General features: G+C 41.8%; 2 protein-coding genes and 2 non-coding genes across 4 annotated transcripts in view; 2 read left to right on the forward strand and 2 right to left on the reverse strand.

Moving 5' to 3' along the window:
• Positions 1–19,129, forward strand: part of LOC105529365 — a 51,666-nt gene that overhangs the window by 17,941 nt on the left and 14,596 nt on the right. Inside the window, 2 exon segments of the mRNA XM_011966492.1 lie at positions 17,741–17,829; positions 17,937–18,276. Coding sequence (XP_011821882.1) covers positions 17,741–17,829; positions 17,937–18,276 — 429 coding nt within the window.
• TRNAR-UCG lies at positions 3,796–3,868 on the reverse strand. The gene has a single exon. It is a non-coding gene; the product is annotated as a tRNA-Arg (tRNA).
• TRNAM-CAU lies at positions 16,843–16,914 on the reverse strand. The gene has a single exon. It is a non-coding gene; the product is annotated as a tRNA-Met (tRNA).
• LOC105529318 (histone H4) overlaps positions 17,941–19,129 on the forward strand; it is a 6,406-nt gene continuing 5,217 nt past the window's right edge. The window contains exon 1 of the mRNA XM_011966429.1: positions 17,941–18,432. Coding sequence (XP_011821819.1) covers positions 17,970–18,281 — 312 coding nt within the window. The 5' untranslated portion in view covers positions 17,941–17,969 and the 3' untranslated portion in view covers positions 18,282–18,432. The remainder of the gene's footprint in view (positions 18,433–19,129) is intronic.

Raw genomic sequence — 19,129 nt, forward strand, 5'->3', positions numbered from 1 at the left:
CTCACCACAATTATGAATTGTCTTGTTTTTATCTCAAGGCATAATGGCCACAAAGTGTCCTTGCCTGTTGGTGTTTTTTGAGATTGGTTATACCCAATATGAGTTGACCAGAGCTTTGCTGTGAGAGCCAGGCCAGCTCCTAGCAACTCCAAGTCCTAGCTGTTAATGTCAGACCAGTTCTGGCTATTGGGGCTGTTTTTCTCTTCCTCAAGATATAGGTTAATTTGTAAGTTTGGTAAATTCTTCATTTCTTTCCATATCTAAGCCCTTTGCCTAACAACTCTGCAATTCCTCCCAAAGAGATGTGATATATTTCCATATCACTTTGACTTTGGCCTTGGGCATGAGAACGACTTTGGTCAATGTGATGTTAGCAGGGATGAGTCAATTAGGGCCTTTAAATATGCCTGCAGAGTTGGGTGTCCATATGCACCTCTGCCATCTTCATGAGAGAAATTTTCCCTTGGGTAGCTGCTGTCTTTTCACACTTTGCCCCAGAAAGAATGTGCTTTGAACTAACTAGAGTTCCTACTGTGAAGCGCAGAGGAGGTAAGCTGAAGTGTACTTACATCTTAAGGTACAGCCATTCATACACTCTGGCCTAGAGTTGTTGACCTTCAGTTGACACACACAGATGCTTATTGTTATATGTTTTTAAGCATTTGTGTGTGTGTGTGTTTTAATGGAGCAATAGCTGACTGAAACATAGTCTTTGCTCCTTGCAAGTCATAATAAAAATCTTTATGGTTTTGGCTGAGCATGCTGGCTCACATCTGTAACCCAGTACTTTGGGAATTGAGGCAGGAGGATTGCTTGAGTCCAGGAGTTCAAGATAAGCCTGAGCAACATAGCGAGACCCTGTCTCTACAAAAAATAAATTAGCTGGATGTGACGGCACGCACCTGTAGTTCTGGTTACTTGGGAGGCTGATGCAGGAGGATTGGTGGTTGAGGCTGCAGGGAGCCATGATTGCACCGCTGCATTCCGGCCTGGGTGACAAAGTGAGACCCTACATCATAAAAATATGTAATACAATTTTTATGTTTTTGAACTGTAGTGGAGGCAAAATTTTACCTCTATTTTTATTACAATTTCTCCAACTGAACCTGAGAATTAAATTGATGTAAGGCAGATTAATACAAAAAGACCATACGAATTTGTTTAATACAAGTTTTCTGTGGCACAAGAGCCTTCATTGGAAAATGAAGATACTACAGCACAGTGAGAGTGGAACACCTACATGCTGAAATAGAAAGTGGTAAACTATGTAAATGTAACACCGCAAAGGGGGTTGGGCTTGGGTACTTACTTGGGTAGAGAAGTGGCTGAGAGGATAAAGGCTCATTTAACAAGATTTGTTTACACAGATTTCCCTCAGCCTCAGTTTCCCTACAAATTAGAATGAATGATACTTTCATTCTAGTTTAGGGGGGACTTATTTCACAGAGGAATTTAATCTTCTGCTTTTAAGAAACAGAGTGAGAGTCAGAGTGATATTCTTGCACCTGCTATTTTTCAAGTGCCTTTACCTCAAAATAGTCACTATGCCAGAGGGGCATAGTTTTTAACTGCTTCAGAACATATCTCTTCTATGTAAAGTATAATTTACTTATATAATCTACTTATTCATTTTGTGTTTTCTGTGTTGCCTCCGCCTCTCTTCCTTCAACTCCAAACCTCTTAAGGACATGAGTTTTTGTGTACTTTTGTTACTGTGGTCTGAAAATAGGTGAGTAATGTACAATAAAGTATTTTGAGAGACAGAGAGCTCACATTCACATAACTTTTATTAATGTATGTAGATTGTTATAATTGTTTTATTTTATTAGTTATTACTATTAATCTCTTTAAATGCCTAATTTATAAATTAAACTTTATCTTACGAGTGTATGTATAGGAAAAAACATGGTGTATATAGAGTTCAGCACTATCCAAGGTTTCAGGCATCCACTGGGGTCTTGGAACATAACTCCTGTAAATAAGGGGGGCTACTCTATTAAATTCATGAATCTCTTAATCCCCTGTGCAACTGGACGCAACTCCCAGTGTTTGTGATACACATCTAGAAATCTTTCTTCTTGATTTATTTTCTTCCAGTCTCTTTTTTTTAATTCACCTTCAAAAGATGTTTTTTATGTTTTTTTTTTTTTTTTTTTTTCCTGAATCCCACTCTCAAAGCAGAAAGGCTTGCACATTCATCAAAGGGTGCATATATTTTTATTTTGGTGGATTTGGGACAAGTTCCTAAATTCCAGTGACCATTTAAGACTCAGGATGTCCACACATTTCCCTATCTTTTTCACTTTTCTCCCTTTTGGCACTCCCAGTCTAGAAAGGCTCTCTCCTCCTTTTGGTATTCTTTGCTCTCAGTGCAGTAGAAAAAGAAAGAAAAAGAAAAGAAAAAGAGTTATGACAGGCAAATTTTTGTGTTCTTGCATCAGAATTTCCACTTTCATTAAATGCTTCAGGGAGGCTGTGGGGCCCCTGGAAAAAGTCTTGTTCATCCTCTGGTACACAGGATTAAATACTCATCAGAGAGAGAGGAGGAAGCTTTTTCCTGGTCTTAGAATCAAGAAAAAAAGTGGGGTATGTAATTCTCAAGTATCACTGTATTCATTTTAAAAGGTTACTCTTCTTTGAGGTTATATACTTTCTCTAGTTTATAAAAGAATGCTCAGTGCAAATGGTGGGTTTTGCCATTAACAAGGGAGAACATGGTTTTGCATGACATTAGGACATTGACACTTTTTAATCCAATAAATTTCAAAGTCTGGTAACCAATGCTCAATCCATACATTTTTTATACAATTTGGAATCTACAGATGACTAGAGGAAACCAGAATCAAACAGCTAAGGAAGAAGCTGGGGACAGGGAGAGGTAATTATTACTAGTTTTAATATTCTTAGCTTTGACCTAGAAACAAACTTATAGACTCCATGTGATTTGAATCAATGATCTCATCTGGATGGAGTCAAATGTCTTATGTTTCATCACGATGTCAGCAATTGGAAATTACTTTTCCTTAATCCTAAATTATTATTAAATTCAGGCACACAAAATGTTATTTAGGAATACAAAATGTGTTTTTATGTATTTTGCACAGGTGTGTTCCCTGTCTTTTCCTGTTTGCACACACACACTGTAACCAGTTGCGCTATTTTAATTACCTTGATATTTTTGCTTTGTAATATAAAATTCAATATTAGCTATTCTCATCCTTTTGATGGCAACACATCCAAAACAAAAAAAATTAAAATAGAGAATAAGAACCAGTAACATAGGCTTCAGCAGCTGCCAAAACTCCTTAGCACACGTGCACTTAGACTAAAAAAGAAGTGTGAAGTGTGAAGAGGTTTTGACCTAGTGCTAAATCAGAGGAAGCAACAAGTTTCCTACTGTGATAGCCATTGGGGTCTGGCATTAGTCTGAGACACTACAGTTTGAGAAAGCTTGGCTTATAGATCTGAATTTCTTTTTTTTAAGGAATTCAATCCTTGAATTGAATCCAAGCCTACAAAACCGAAACACAAGTGCTTAAAATCCAAACTTGGGGAGAACCTGACAGCTCCAAAATACTGGATGGCTGTATTTCAGTTTTGACTTTCCAGTCTTTCTTCACTCTGTCACTTGTTCTCCTAAGGCCTTTGAGAATGTCTCCTTATTCCCTTTAAAGGAGAGGAGGAAGAAGGAGGAAAAAAAATGATTCAGAAAACCCATAAAATGGATGATTTTTTATTTTTTTCTTGCAATGAAATGGGTAATAGAATTTTCAGGTCCCCAAAACGCACCCCACTTAACCACGAAGGGATTCGAACCCTCAATCTTCTGATCCGAAGTCAGACGCCTTATCCATTAGGCCACGTGGTCCTTTGTGACCACTTTGCTGCTGCAATACTTAGAAAATAAAAGGAACTTCTCCCTCAACCCCGCTCCTCGTGTTGGCATCCGCAGCGCCCCTGTCTTCGCGGATTAGAAAATGAAAACTTGAGATTACGTGGGATATTTAGGGCCACAGAATCGGGATTTGTAAATGGTTGGGATCGACAATTATTTCAGTCTTGTGGTAATATGACTACTCCTTGGAGAGAAAAGTCGTTTGTTCTATGACTCCCAAGGCAGAAGAAGTGGGGTTTATGGCATCTAAAAGATGCTGAAATTTTGCATAGTGAATGCATCGAAGGATATTTTAAAATAAGCTTATTCAAGGTTTCTTCCCTATGATGCTCATCTACATTTATCATTTACAGGCTCTAGGTTCTTGCAGGGTCGGCCCAGACAGTTGTTAAGAAAACTGCATCTGGAAGGCAGTTTCACCGCAAGGCAACATCTGCACCAAGGTCTTTCTCGCCATCCTGCATGGCTATCTGCAGACTCCAGAGACAATTATCTCCTTCCCATGTTGTTCTGGTACTTTCTCTGATTGTGATAATGTGATATCAGAGCACTTTTCGTGATATGGTCCTGTTTAGAAAGGAAAGAAAATACTTTCCTTGGTGTTTCTCAGGAGTGCCGAGCGGACTAGAGCCATTACCATTTTTTGAAGTTCCCATATATTAAGAAGTGAAGGAACATGAAATAGAAATGCAAAAATTTTTATTAACAATTTTTACATTTAATGGATGAATCAACACAAAAATGTAATGCATTAGCATCATACTACAGAGAATATATAGAATTTATAATGTTCTGTAGATCTCTTGACCCCATAATAGCATATAAAGTTCTATTTTGGGTGGCTTCTTTCAAGCCTGTCAGTGACTCTCTGTGAAGTCAAGTACTTTATTTGAAGATAATGTCAACAGTCTACATATAAGACATTTTCTTAATTTTCCTAAACCCCAGATACTGGGAATAATGGTTCTCCTGGCTCATTTGTGATGAGTCTTGGTTTCTCTTGATTAGCAAATATAGCGGCTTCTGGTGCACAGAAATTGGGCCTTTTACATAGTCTTTCTTTCCCTATCCATAGAAAAACATCTGACAAATAGTTCAATAAAAATATGCTGAATTTCTCACTTATTTTTGAATTCTGCAATCATCTCCAATGTGAGATTATTATTATTATTATTTTTGAGACAGAGTAGCCCAGGCTGGAGTGCAGTGGTGCCACCTCGGCTCACCGAAACCTCCACCTCCCAGTTCAAGCGATTCTCCTGCCTCAGCCTCCCAAGTAGCTGGGATTACAGGCGCCCACCACCATGCCCAGCTAATTTTTGTGTTTTTAGTAGAGACAGGGTTTCACTGTGTTGGCCAGGCTGGTCTCGAACTCCTGACCTGAGGTGATCCACAGGCGTGAGCCACCGCGCCCAGCCAATGTGATAACTATTTAACAAGATTCTTCTATTCTACAAAAGTCTTTGTTGCTCTCTCTCTCTCTTCCTCCTTCCTGGAGAAGATTGAAAGGCTATTGCAATATTTGGAAGACCCATAAACCATTATGGGTAGTGTCTGTAGAAGTATCGAGGAGTGGTTGAATTCTGGGTATGTTTTGAAGGGTTTGTGATTACATTGGTGTGAAAGAAATAGAAAAGTCATATATATATCTCCAGTTTCTTTTGCTGTAACAACACAGTTTGCATTTACTGAGACAGGAATGACTTCAGAAAGAGCATTTTGAGGGTGGGGTGTGTATGTGTGTGGTGGGGATCTAGAATCTGTTTCAGCATTTACTTCAAGTTGTGTATTGAACATTCACGTGGAGACGACTAGTGTGGAGTGGTCAGCCTTAAACAAATATATATAGTCCCAAACTTTCCCTCTCTCAAGTTAGAAAAGAAGTGACTTGCTGAAAAATAAACCAATCAAGGACCAGATCACAAACATGAAAACGCCAAAGACTTTTTTTCCTTTATTTCCCCCCTTATTGATTGATTGATTGATTGATTGATTGATTGCTGCACCTCCTGGAATGGGACAGAGACTTTTTTTCCTCAGGAGAGAATTGGAATAATATTCTTTGTTCACAATTGGTCAGTGGTTTCCTGTTGCCCACTGAAAAATAAAATCTAAGTGTTTGCCTTGTATACTCACCCCCTTATGACCTGTTCTTTCCCTTTTTGTTCTGCCATAACTCCAGACCAATTTTAGGTATTGTAAGACCTAAAATTTCAACTGCTGCCTTGAGATTTTTGACCCTCACAGGGCTCCCCAAAAATGCTTATCCACATGTTCCCCTGTCTTGATAGCTATGACTCCCACAAGCAGGAAAGGTTCCCTACTTGGCCAGTTCCCTTATCTGCCAGACCAGCTGCATCTCACTCAGGCCTCAACCTAATGGGTTTCGTCTCACTGCCAGTCTCCCAAACTGTTAAAGCAAGCCAGCTAGATTCTCCGGAGGGAACCAGGAGTCACCTTACCCTCTGATGACTACAAACCCTACCTCTCACAGCCCCTCCTAGTTCACTGCTCCTGAGTGCAAACCTTCTGTGGCCTTGCATGGTGTGCAGTGCCCTCTTCTTCCAGGCTGTGAGTATATATGACTAATAAATTTCTGCCAGTCTCATTTATCCAGTGTTGAGTGTCATGTGTCAAGCCTTCTTACTATTTAGGGCAGGAGAATTTATTGTCTATCTACAGGTGCATAGGAGGTGATCAGAACATAGCCACTTTTCTCTCCAAATCCCTCTCCCTCACATGACCTCATCTCCATACTTCATCACACTGAATTATTTGTAGTTCCTTAAAAACCTTTAACTATTCTGCTTCCTTGTATTTATTTCTTTTTGCTAGAGTGCTCTTCTTGGCTATATGGCAAGTTCTTACTGATTCAAGTTTTGGCTCAAAACCTGCCACCATTTCAGAATTAGACAATTGCCAGGGCAAAATTAATGCAGCAACCCTGTTTTAGTTTTCATTTATCTCTGTAGATAAGTGCCATGGTGATGACCCTTACTAAAATATTGGTATGTTCGCATACTTACTGGGTAATAATGTTATTCTATATATCTCAGGTAGTGAGTTGCTATGAACTAGGTTGTCAGCGTATTTAAAGTAAATATGATGATTTATGATGTGCACCTGGTATCTGGTTCCAAATGGCTGGCCACATGGTAGCTATGACTAGGTCCCCTTAACAACTTTGACTCTAATGCTCAAGTGGACTTTGCTATGCAAGCACAGCTTACACACATGCATGCAGTTCACAATTGGAGAGAAAGGGCTTTCGTATCCTCAATGAAGACATTGCACGAGAAAACCTTTTAGCCTTCACCTGTTGGAGGCCGAAGGAATGAGGGACGTGACCAACTCAATATACCACTGGAGGCTATATGAGCAAACAGCAAACTGTTCTCATGAAAGCAGGATGTTGGCAAACTGACAACTGCATCTGCCACCAGAAGGAATGCTGAGGGCAATCACGTCCCAGGCACTGTGTTCCTTTAGGTAAGCTATAGGAACATCTGGAGCCTGTTGAACAAAGAAAGCAATCATGTGAGCCTGTGATAAATCAAGTAGCTGACCCACAGTTACCCCTTCCTCCCTATTAACTCTACCTAATAAATAACAAGGGCTGTAGAAGCTCAGGGCCCTTGTTCTCTAGAAGCAAGGAGCCCCTGACCCCTTCTTTTAAACAAATCCTTTTGTCTTTGTCTTCATTTCTACGTTTGTCCTCCTTCGTTCAGTCCTACAGTAACAGCCACAAGTGGCGCCCAAACAGAGACTTGAACGAAGAAGGTCTGCTGGAGCAGAGAAAGTGAAACTGATTAGATGAACAAGGAATCCCAGGATGAGTTGGCCAGCGGAGGATATAAAGTCAGTGCCCTGAGGAGGTACTGGGAGCGGGAAGTTTCTGAATCAGGGTAACATGGGGCAGAATTTGTCTATGGAGGAGCAACATTATGTGCAGTTGCTTAATGCTCAGGTTAGCTCTCAAACACTAACTAAGCTTCTGCAGGAGTTTATTACATATAACCCATGGTTTCCACAGACAGATACTCTCAATGTGGAAAATTGGGACCCAGTAGGAGAAGGATTAAAACGGGCTCATCAAAAAAGTCTCAAAGTTGATCCTTCTGTTTTCTCTGTTTGGGGTTTAGTCTGTACTGTCCTTCTGCCATTGTCCCCTTCTTATTCTGCCGGACCACAGGAGCCATGTTCTGAATCTCAAAAATTGAAGGAATCTTTTGTCTCACCCACAGCACCCATTGAAAATGATAAACAGGAAAGGAAAGATGAAAATTGACCTGTACCATCCCCCTAGTAGCAGAAACATCTGTACTACCTCCTTCAGTAGCAGAAATAGAGACCCCAGTACAAAGAATTATCTGTGCTGCTGCCATAGCTGGAGAGCCCCTAGGACCTTGTGCTTTTCCTATTTCTGTAAGGCCCGATCCAAATAATCCACAGCAGCTTATTTGTGAACACACCTTGCTAGAGTTTAAGTTGTTGAAGGAATTAAAAGCTAGTGTAGTTAACAATGGGATACAGAGCCCATATACTTTAGGATTGCTAGAATCTGTATTCGATGCTATGTGCTTTCCACCCTTTGATATAAAGCATTTGGCTCACACTTGTTTGTTTGCTAGTGCATATCTGACATGGAATTTAAACTGGCTAGAAATGTGTGCACACCAGGCTAGACAGAATCGTGCTGCTGGACATCGGGACATTACAGAGGATATGCAAACTGGGTAATGACCCTTATTCAGATCTGCTACAACAAGTGACACTCCCAGGCGCTGCTTACAAGCTGTGTGCCTTGCCCGCTAAACCCGCCTGGGACACCATTCCAGAGGAAGGAGTCTCGGTACAATCTTTTCTACATGTTATGCAAGAGTCGGAGGAGTCCTATGCACATTTTGTTGTACGATTACAAGAGGCAGTGCGGTATCAGATTCCTCATACTGCTGCTCATACCACTTACTTTGACTCTAGCTTTTGAAAATGCAAATGCAGATTGTAAACATGTTCTGGCACCTGTGAGATGTACAAAGATCTTAGGAAATTTTCTCAAAGCCTGTCAGGATGTGGGAACTGAACTCCATCATTCTACAATGTTGGCTCAAGCAATGGCTAATTTAGTAGCAAACAAATCTAGAAAGGGCCAAAGGTCAAGCTCTAAAGTAGGAAAATGTTATAATTATGGAAAAATTGGACATTTCAAAAAAGAATGCTCTCAGACCTCTGGGCAGAGGGGATCTTATAATGCAGTTCCCCCCTCACAGAAAAAACGCCAGGACTTTTCCCTCATTGTAATAAAGGAAATCATTAGGTTAATCAATGCCACTCAAAATTTCATCAGAATGGCACCTCTTTGTCAGGAAACAGGAAGGGGGCCTGGATCTGGGCCCCTCAAACAATGAGGGCATTCCCCATCCAGGCCACAACCCGTTTCAGGGGTGGGTTCCCAGAAGAACATTGATTCCCTCTCCCCAGGAACACCCAGAAGCACAGGATTAGATCTCCCAGTCAGAGAACAGGTTACATTTGTTGGAGGAGACAAACCCACGAAGGTTCCCACTGGTATTTGAGGACCTTTGGCAACAGGATATATAGGATTAATTTTGGGCAAAAGCCATCTTAACAGGGCATTACTGTGATCCCCGGAGTTGTTGACTGATTATGAAGGAGAAATTCAAGTAGTAGTAATGTCACAAGATCTTTGGGTTTTTGAACTGGGAGAATATATTGCTCAACTATTGCTTATTCCCTGCAAGTTGCACCCTTCCCCACAAAAGGACAAACGAGGGAATCAAGGATTTAAAGGACAACTAGGTGGTAAATTTATCTATCACAACGCATAGCATTGAATCAACCCACCTGTACAGTGCCAATTAAAGGAAAGAAGTTCTATGGGCTTATGGATATGGGAGCTGATGCATCAGTAATATCCAAACACTATTGGCCCACCATCTTGACCCCTGCAATTAACTTCTACATCCCTAGTGGGACTAGGAAAGCTCAAAGTGTTCAATAGAGTGCTGAGATTTTATCCTGTCTCAGAACGGATGGACAGTCATGTACTTTTCAACCTTATGTCGCAAATATAGCTGTTAATTTATGGGGCCGAGATTTACTTATAGCATGCGATATGAGACTTACAAATGAAACTATTGATAATCCAGGATTTAAAATGTTAAAGAAAATGGGATATCAGAGTGGAAAAGACTTAGGAAAGCCCCTGCAGGGAAACCCTGATCCAATATCAATAACTGGACAAAACAGATAGAAAAGGACTAGGTCATCAGGATTTTGGGCAGGGGTCATTGATATTTCTCCTCCACCTACTGCTTTGCCGCTAGAGTGGCGGACTGACAAACTTGTGTGGGTAGATCAATGGCCTATTACAGGAGAAACTGATGCAACTCCATCAGCTAGTGAGAGAGCAATTGGAAGCAGAACATATAGAAGAGTCAGCCCCTGGAATTCACCAGTATTTGTGATCCAAAAATGTCCGGAAAATGGCGACTGCTACATGATTTAAGAGCTATAAGTGCACAGATTAAATCAATGGGTGCATTACAGCAAGGTCTGCCATCCCTAGCAGCCATTCCAAGAGATTGGCCTCTTGTAGTAATAGGTCTTAAAGGTTTTTTTTTTTTTTAACTATACCATTACACAAAAAGGATAAGCCTCAATTTGCCTTCTCTGCCTTCTATTAATCAAAGAGAGGCTGTCTCTCGCTATCAGCGGAAAGTTTTAGCCCAAGGCATGCTCAACAGTCCTATGTTATGTCAACATTTTGGAGGAAAAGCTTTAAATGAGCCTCGCAATATATTTCCCACTGCCTACATCATTCATTGTATGGATGATATTCTTTTGGCCGCTCCTACAGATCAAATGTTACATCAGTTATTCAGAGAAATAAAACTAGCCTTGATAGCATGGAATCTCAAAATAGCTCCTGAAAAGGTACAAACAACCTCCCCATACCAGTACTTAGGTACTATTGTTACTGGAAGACATGTTCAGCCTCAGAAAGTAACTCTCTGTAGGGACAGAGTACAAACTCTGAATGACTTCCAACAATTATTAGGGGATATTAATAGGCTGTGCCCGATGCTAGGTATTGCCATCTACCAACTCACACACCTTTATCAAACTCTCCAAGGAGATTCTTCATTACATTCTCCTCAGCAACTTACTAAGGAGGGAGAAGTTGAGTGACAACTTGTAGAACAGATCCTTCAGCAACAACATGCCTCCCGGCTATAGCCGCAAAAGCCTTTGCTTTTGTTTATTCTTCCTACTCCTCATTCTCCATCAGGATTTTTAGGCCAATTCATAGACAAATCTGTAATGACAATATAATGGCTTTTTAAAATCCAATCAGACAGTGAAATCTGTGCAAGTTTATCTTTCTTTAATTACTCAACTTATAACAATAGGTAGGCATACATAAAAAATGCTTACAGGATGTGATCCTGATAAAATTATTGTTTCCTTGGATTCCCAACAACAGGCCGCAGTATGGGAAATGTCGGCTGCACGGCAAATCACTTTTGCAGATTTTGTGGGGATAATAGATAACCATTATCCATCAGACAAAATTTTGCAATATTGTAAAGTTCACCCTTTTATCCTCCCTGTAATTACTCATTACAAGCCCATTCCAGGTGGAAGGACTTATTTTACTGATGGCTCTTACAAAGGCCGCACGGCTATTTATGTAACTAAGCATACTCAAACAATAAAGACCTCTGGAGTTTCAGCTCAGTATTCAGAGTTAATGGCAGTTATTCAGGTTTTAGAGCTCACAGCTTTATCTCCTATGTTGTCTGTGATTCAGCCTATGTTGAAAATGCAGGTAGTCGCATTGAGACTGTCACTATTAATGGCACCCTAGAACCAGAGCTGCTTAATTTGTTTCTGAGACTTAACAAGCTATTTGCTCTCGTGCTGCTCCTGTTCGCTTTCACATGCAACTTCCTGGACCACTATCTCAAGGTAATGATAAAGCAGATAAATTAATTGGTTCTGTGTTTCAACAAGCCCAAGCTTCCCATACATTACTGCATCAAAACACCTCTGCCCTTACTTCTATGTTTCATCTGCTTTGCAGCCAAGCTCAAGCTATTGTGCAAGCCTGCCCCACTTGTCAGCATGTCCCTGGTGTTGCACCCATGGAAGGATGCGACCCATGAGGCTTGGCTCCAGATGAAATCTGGCAGATGGATGTTGCACGTACAGCAGCCTTTGGCAAACTTAGCTATGTTCATGTGACTATAGACACCTACTCCCATATGTTACATGCCACATATCAAACAGGGGAAACTGCTGGCCATGTCCGATGGCATTGTTTGTCATCATTTGCCCATATGGGTGTCTCTAAACAATTAAAAACTGACAATGGACCTGCTTATGTTAGTCGTGCTTTTCAAAAGTTTTTACAGTTATGGGCAATCACTCATAAAACAGGAATTTCTTACAACCCCAAGGACAAGGTATTATAGAGTGGGCACATCAAACACTATGGTGTATGTTGAGAAAAAACGGGAGAATAGGAGACCAGCTACCACCTTAAACAAAATCACATTTAGCCTTGTTTACTTTAAATTTTTTGACTCCTGGTATGGATGGTAAGACTCCGGCAGAACGACACTGGCAAGTGTTAGAGGGAAAGAGGCAAGTTTATCCAAAGGTGTTATGGAAATCCCTGGAAGGACAATGGAAAGGCCCAGTGGATTTGCTGACGTGGGTATGAGGGTATGCTTGTGTTTTTACAGGAGATGGACAAACCATGTAGGTGCCCTCCAGATGTGTGCAACCATGGAACAGGAGACTGGTGGGATCCATGGATCGCAACCATGGGCCCGGTTCCCCAGTACAAGCCATAGGCTAGTTGAATCTGAATGCGAAAATGGAACGAGGGCTGACTGGAGTCACATTGACATCCACCCCCATAACATGGGGACAGATCAAGAAAACCACGCAGGAAGCTGAGAAAATGCTGGAGTGTCAGGGTCAGGCAAAAACTCCTGACTCGATGGTCTTGGCCATACTAGCTGCAGTGTCCTGTGCGGTGTGTTTCCCCTGTGTAGAAGCAAAAACATATTGGGCATCTGTTCCTAACCCCTGAGTAGTGTGACTTGTACTCCAGAGTAACACTCCTCCTGAGGTATATCGTGATCAGTGAGCATGGACTCCAGGACCCTTAACTCCCCCGACAGAGAACAATTAGATTCTCAGAACAATAGTATCAATTACACCGCCCCATTGGAGGGATTCCCTTTATGTATCACCAAGGATACGTCGCTCAATGGCAGTTGCCTTGCAGTCCAATCCCAGGCATGGTTGAGTCACCATGGAAAAATTATGTACCTCTTAAGCCTTAGCTCTATTAATATTACTAGTGGATTGACTAATCTCTCCTGGCCCCATCGCCCAAAGTGTATTGATTATATAGAATGGGCTCCCTTCAATAATTCTCACCCCCCTCCTAGGATCCCATGTCTCAGCCCCTTAGCTAGACAATAGTCTATGTTTTTTTTTTTTTTTTTGTGTCGCTCTGTCGCCCAGGCTGGAGTGCAGTGGCTGGATCTCAGCTCACTGCAAGCTCCACCTCCCGGGTTCACACCATTCTGCTGCCTCAGCCTCCTGAGCAGCTGGGACTGCAGGCGCCCGCCACCTCGCCCGGCTAGTTTTTTGTATTTTTAGTAGAGACGGGGTTTCACCATGTTAGCCAGGATGGTCTCGATCTCCTGACCTCGTGATCCGCCCGTCTCGGCCTCCCAAAGTGCTGGGATTACAGGCTTGAGCCACCACGCCCAGCCAACAGTCTATGTTAATGGGAGACATTATTGACTGGGGTCCCTGTGGTCATTTGGATGGGAGAGATGAGAATCAGACCTCATGGCACAAACTTCACTGCCACTGGTGGTGAATATTTAATATTTCTTTGCTATATCACGTTGGGATTCGATCCCAATCTACTGCACAACTTGCTTGGCATGGAACAGGCTTCAGTCCATCTTTGCCTCGGTGGCATAATCAAAGAAAGAGGGGCCCAGTTTAGGAGTCAATATGGAAGTCAGCACTCCCATTTATGAATGGCAGCATCTGGGTCAGGACACTATCCAATAATAGTAATAGGACTCAACACAGTTTTAATGTTACCTTTGTAAGAAATATTACCACTCAATTTACAATTTGTGTTTTTAATCCCTATATCTTTCTGGTGGCTATAAAGGACCAACTCCTGGTAAACGTCACCCAATTGACTTGTGACTCCTGTCAACTGTATCACTGCCTAAATCATAGCATGATACAAACACACAACATATCCACCTTAATAATTCCAGGTCGCATTCCCAGATTATGGATTCCTGTCAATTTGTTCGAGTCTTGGGTGGCTATCCCCTGCTTTACATTTTGTACAACTCCTTCTTACTCAGTTCACTCATTGTGCTCGTAAAGCCTTAGTTATGGTATTTTTTGCTATAGTCTCCCTAGTTACACTAATAACCTCTGTTGTAGTGTCTTCAGTAGCACTGCACAGCTCTATTCAAACAGCCCAATATGTGGAAAATTGGACGCATATGGCCAACAAGGCATGGATGCTTCAAAATAAAATTAACACCAAAATACAAACAGAGGTGGCAATGTTAAAGACTACTGTCCTGTGGCTAGGAGAACAAATACAAAGTTTGCAGTTGCAGCAGCAATTGCATTGTCATTTTAACCATACTCATATTTGTGTAACTAACTTGGAATATAATCAAAGTGAATATCCAAGGAGACTTGTAAAGGCCCATTTGCAGGGGCTTTTACATCCAATGTTACTTTCGATATTAATGATTTACAGAGTAAAATTCTTGATTTGAATAAGCAAACTCAAGAGTATCAGCCCTCTGTAGAAACTTGGACCTAATTCCAGCAAGGTTTAGAGAACCTTAACCCTTGGACCTACTTTAAACAGCACCTCAATGTCTCTTTTATAATTATAGGAATAATGTTACTGTGTCTCTGTTTTCTGTTCATAGTCTGTAAAATCGGCTGTACCACCAACTGGCAATTGAAAGCTGCACAGCCTGGAATTGCCTTTATTCAATTAATGCAAAAACAAAAAGGGGGAGATGTTGAAGGCCAAAGGAATGAGAGACATGGCCAACTCAATATGCCACTGGAGGCTATATGAGCAAACAGCAAACTGTTCTCATGAAAGCAGGATGTTGGCAAGCTGACAACTGCATCTGCCACCAGAAGGAATGCTGAGGGCAATCACATCCCAGGCACCGTGGTTCCTTAAGGTTATCTACAGGAACATCTGTAGTCTGTTGAACAAAGAAAGCAATCATGTGAGCCTGTGATACATCCAGTAGCTGACCGACAGTTACCCCTTCCTCCCTGTTAACTCTACCTAATAAATATGAAGGGCTGTAGAAGCTCAGGGCCCTTGTTCTCTAGAAGAAAGGAACCCCCTGACCCCTTCTTTTAAACAAATCCTTTTGTCTTTGTCTTCATTTCTGCGTTCATCCTCCTTTGTTCAGTCCTATAGTAACAGCTACATTCAACTGTGTATATATATTTTTTCTGCTTTTTTTGCATTGTATCCTGTGCTATAATTAATCTTTTTTGTTTTTATTTTTAAAACATGTTCTTTAACCCAAACAAAAAATGGTCAATAGCTATAATAAATCTTAACTGAGAGTGTGTTGAGTCATGTGATTACTTCCAGTGAATTACTGAATTCGTGTGTGGTCATGGGACTACAAGCACCATTTTCCTTATTCCCAGTGCACTTAGTGTACAATCCTTTCACAGAACTACTGTATTGCACTCTACATATTTATTTGTTTAAAAGCATATGGGCCAGGAGCGGTGACTCAAGCCTGTAATCCCAGTAGTTTGGGAGGCCGAGGCGGGTGGAGTTTTTGAGGTTAGGAGTTCAAGACTAGCCTGGCCAACATGGTAAAACCCTGTTTCTACTAAAAATACAAAAATTAGCTGGGTGTGATGGCAGGCACCTGTAATCCCAGCTACTTGAGAGGCTGAGGCAGCAGAATTGCTTGAGTCCAGGAGGTGGAAGTTGCAATGAGCCAAGATCGTGCCACTGCACTCCAGCCTGGGCAACAAGAGCGAGACTCCATCTCAAAAACAAACAAACAAACAAAAAACAAAAACAACAAAAGCATATCTAGACTGTAGACTACTTAAGGTACTTAAGGTTTTTTTTTTTTCCTTAGTTCCTAATCCAGTATGTGACACATAAATATCTGAATAGGAATCCTTTCTGAGAGAGAGAAGCATAAAACAGTCCACACAGATGTTTAAAAAATAAGCACAGTGAATAGTTCTATTTGAAATATTAAAGGACGGTAGAGAGTAGAGACACATTTAACAGTAGTGTCAGCAGAAATGTTTTTCTCAGGTCAGAGTTCAATCAGTGCTATGAAGACTCCACACCCACCTCAAAATGCAACTCATTTCCCGAGATTAAGACCCTCGTAGGTGCAGAGAATCTGCGTGGGGATTTAGGGATTCCTAGTTGATCGCCTTAACTACTTGGCAAATAGTGCTTTCCGAATTATGTATCAAAGGATATAAAACTCCATTCCTGGGCTCCCACCCCACCCTTGGCACTCGGTTTATGTAAGCATTTTCTTTGCTTTGCAGGTTAACTTACAACTGTCATAACTGGCTGCAACAGTGGCACGGCACTTTGGCAACAAGAGAAATTTGCTGTTTAGAGATGAAATATTGATTAATAACACTTGGGTGTCCGTGAAAATAAAAATGGTACATGCAGAGATTGTAGTTTCACATTATTTCTCAGAAATCCTTGTAATTCTGGAATTAAAAAAATACTTGGTTTCATTTTGTTTTCTTTCATTATTGTTTAACCTAAAAAAATTGTAACTAGAAAAAAAAATTATCCGGAAGAGACAAGGGAAAAAAACGCCTAGCAGAGGATGGTTTCGATCCATCGACCTCTGGGTTATGGGCCCAGCACGCTTCCGCTGCGCCACTCTGCTCCTCCGCCAACAGGACTTCCTCACAATACTCTTAACTACGTATAGGCGATGCGCTCAGACCACCTCCTACTTTAAGAGCGAGCCTACGATAAGTTGCCTATTTCATACTTTGGCTACCACAGGTTGCCAACTCACTTTGGAAAAAGGCGTCTACCAGAATGAAACAGAAAACAAAACTAGGGATAGAAAAGTAAACATCAATACACTAGTGGGCTAGGTGCGAGAGTCACTCTGTAGTAGCTCACGCCTGCAGTCACTGCACTTCGGGAGACGACCGCAGGCAACATAGCAAGACCCTGTCTCAATAAAATAAAAAAAGGAAAAAAAAAAAACCCCCCAAAACCCACCCCGAAACCCACACACTGGGTGCAGTTGTGAGGGGCACTTAGATATTGAAATGGCAATTACAAATTTTAATAAGTAGGGAAAGAAGAGAACAAACTGGGAATAGAATGAAGCCTCCGCGCGGAGGGGGATAATTCTACCACGAATCACTAACCTACCATGTCTTCGCCATCGGGAAGAAAACCGTTTTGGTTACGTTTCCCTTGGCTTGATGATAGAGAGGGTGAAATCTTGCAATTGTCAAACACTTCCGAAGGAGGTTTCGGTCCGTATGTGCTTTACAGCAGGCAGCAGAAATGCCAGTCACTGTGACCTTGGGGACAAAGCTGGACTCCTCAGGCTTTCGGTCCTGTGGACCGAAGCTCGTCTCCAATTGTCCTAAAGCAACTCAAGAAACAATTGATAATAATTTAAACATGTTGATTTCTTTAATCTGATTTAGCTGTTAAAACAGCCGTAAAACTCCTATCCTATTTCCCAGCAATTGCGAGAGACGCCTCCACGGCACCCGCGCTCAGACGTCAAAGGATGAAGTTGTTGGTGACGTCATCCAGGGCGGGGCTGCATAGGGTGAGACCAAAAAGCAGGACCAAAGTTCCCGTATGCGCGCTTTCAGTCTTCAATTAGGTCCGAATTCCCTGCATATAAGGGCGTCTGTTGCTTTCCCCGCTTTTTAGGTTCCTGAAAGCGGCTTTGGGAGCTGGTTAGTCATGTCTGGACGTGGTAAGGGTGGGAAAGGCTTAGGTAAGGGAGGCGCTAAGCGTCACCGCAAGGTTTTGCGGGACAACATTCAGGGCATCACTAAGCCAGCCATCCGGCGCCTTGCTCGCCGCGGCGGTGTCAAGCGTATTTCTGGCCTTATCTATGAGGAGACCCGTGGTGTTCTGAAGGTGTTCCTGGAGAACGTGATTCGTGATGCAGTCACTTACACGGAGCATGCTAAACGCAAGACTGTAACAGCAATGGATGTGGTCTATGCGCTGAAGCGACAGGGACGCACTCTTTACGGCTTCGGTGGTTAAGGCTCCCGCTTACTCCACTCAGTATTTCTCTTTACAACCAAAGGCCCTTTTTAGGGCCGCCCAATTTCTTCGTAAAAGAGCGGACATCTTGTTATCCTGTTGCAGGTTTTTGCTGGAAAAGCAGTCATTGTGCACTAGTGTGCATTTGCAGGTAACGTTTAATTTCTCGTGGTTAATCGCGCATATTTAGGATTTGGGCACAAAAAGCTTTAAAAGTTACTATTTCCTATTTGGGGGTAGTTGGTATGTTTAACGTTTAGTTTTCTTGGACACCTTAGGGCGTTAGATAGCAGTGAGTAAGCTGTATTGGCACGGTTTATAATTCTCGTGGGGCTTTCCTTTTTAGTTTAAGCTTGAAGTGTTCGTAAGGATCTCAAGGATTACGGAAGTTGTAGGAAACTCGGGGAAGACGCCACGTTACTGTTTTCAAAATGGCGGGGAGGGCTGAGAACAAAGAAGGCCTCGCATCCAGGCGGCGGTACTTAAAGGCGAATCCGTGAGCGCAACAGATCTCCCTGAGTAGGATCGTAAATCTAAGTACAGGCGGCGTGTACGCTGCTGCTTTTGACTTGGTGACAAAACTGGTCAGCAAAAGGCAGTGTGGGGTAACAATATAAATGTTCATTCGAGAGCTATTAAGTACTGTTTCCAATAGACCTAATAAAATGTGTTTCTGCGTATTATAAGAACATTAAAAGGTAGAGTATCGCTTAGTGAGCAATATAGAAACATCACCAAAACCTATTTTTTTTTTTCTTGAGACGGAGTGTTTCTCTTTCGTCCAGGCTGGAGTGCAGTGGCGCGATCCTCCGCCTTACGGTTTCAAGCGATTCTCTTGCCTCAGCCTC

The sequence above is a fragment of the Mandrillus leucophaeus genome, unplaced genomic scaffold (assembly GCF_000951045.1).
Source record: "Mandrillus leucophaeus isolate KB7577 unplaced genomic scaffold, Mleu.le_1.0 Scaffold760, whole genome shotgun sequence".
NCBI lineage: Eukaryota > Metazoa > Chordata > Mammalia > Primates > Cercopithecidae > Mandrillus > Mandrillus leucophaeus.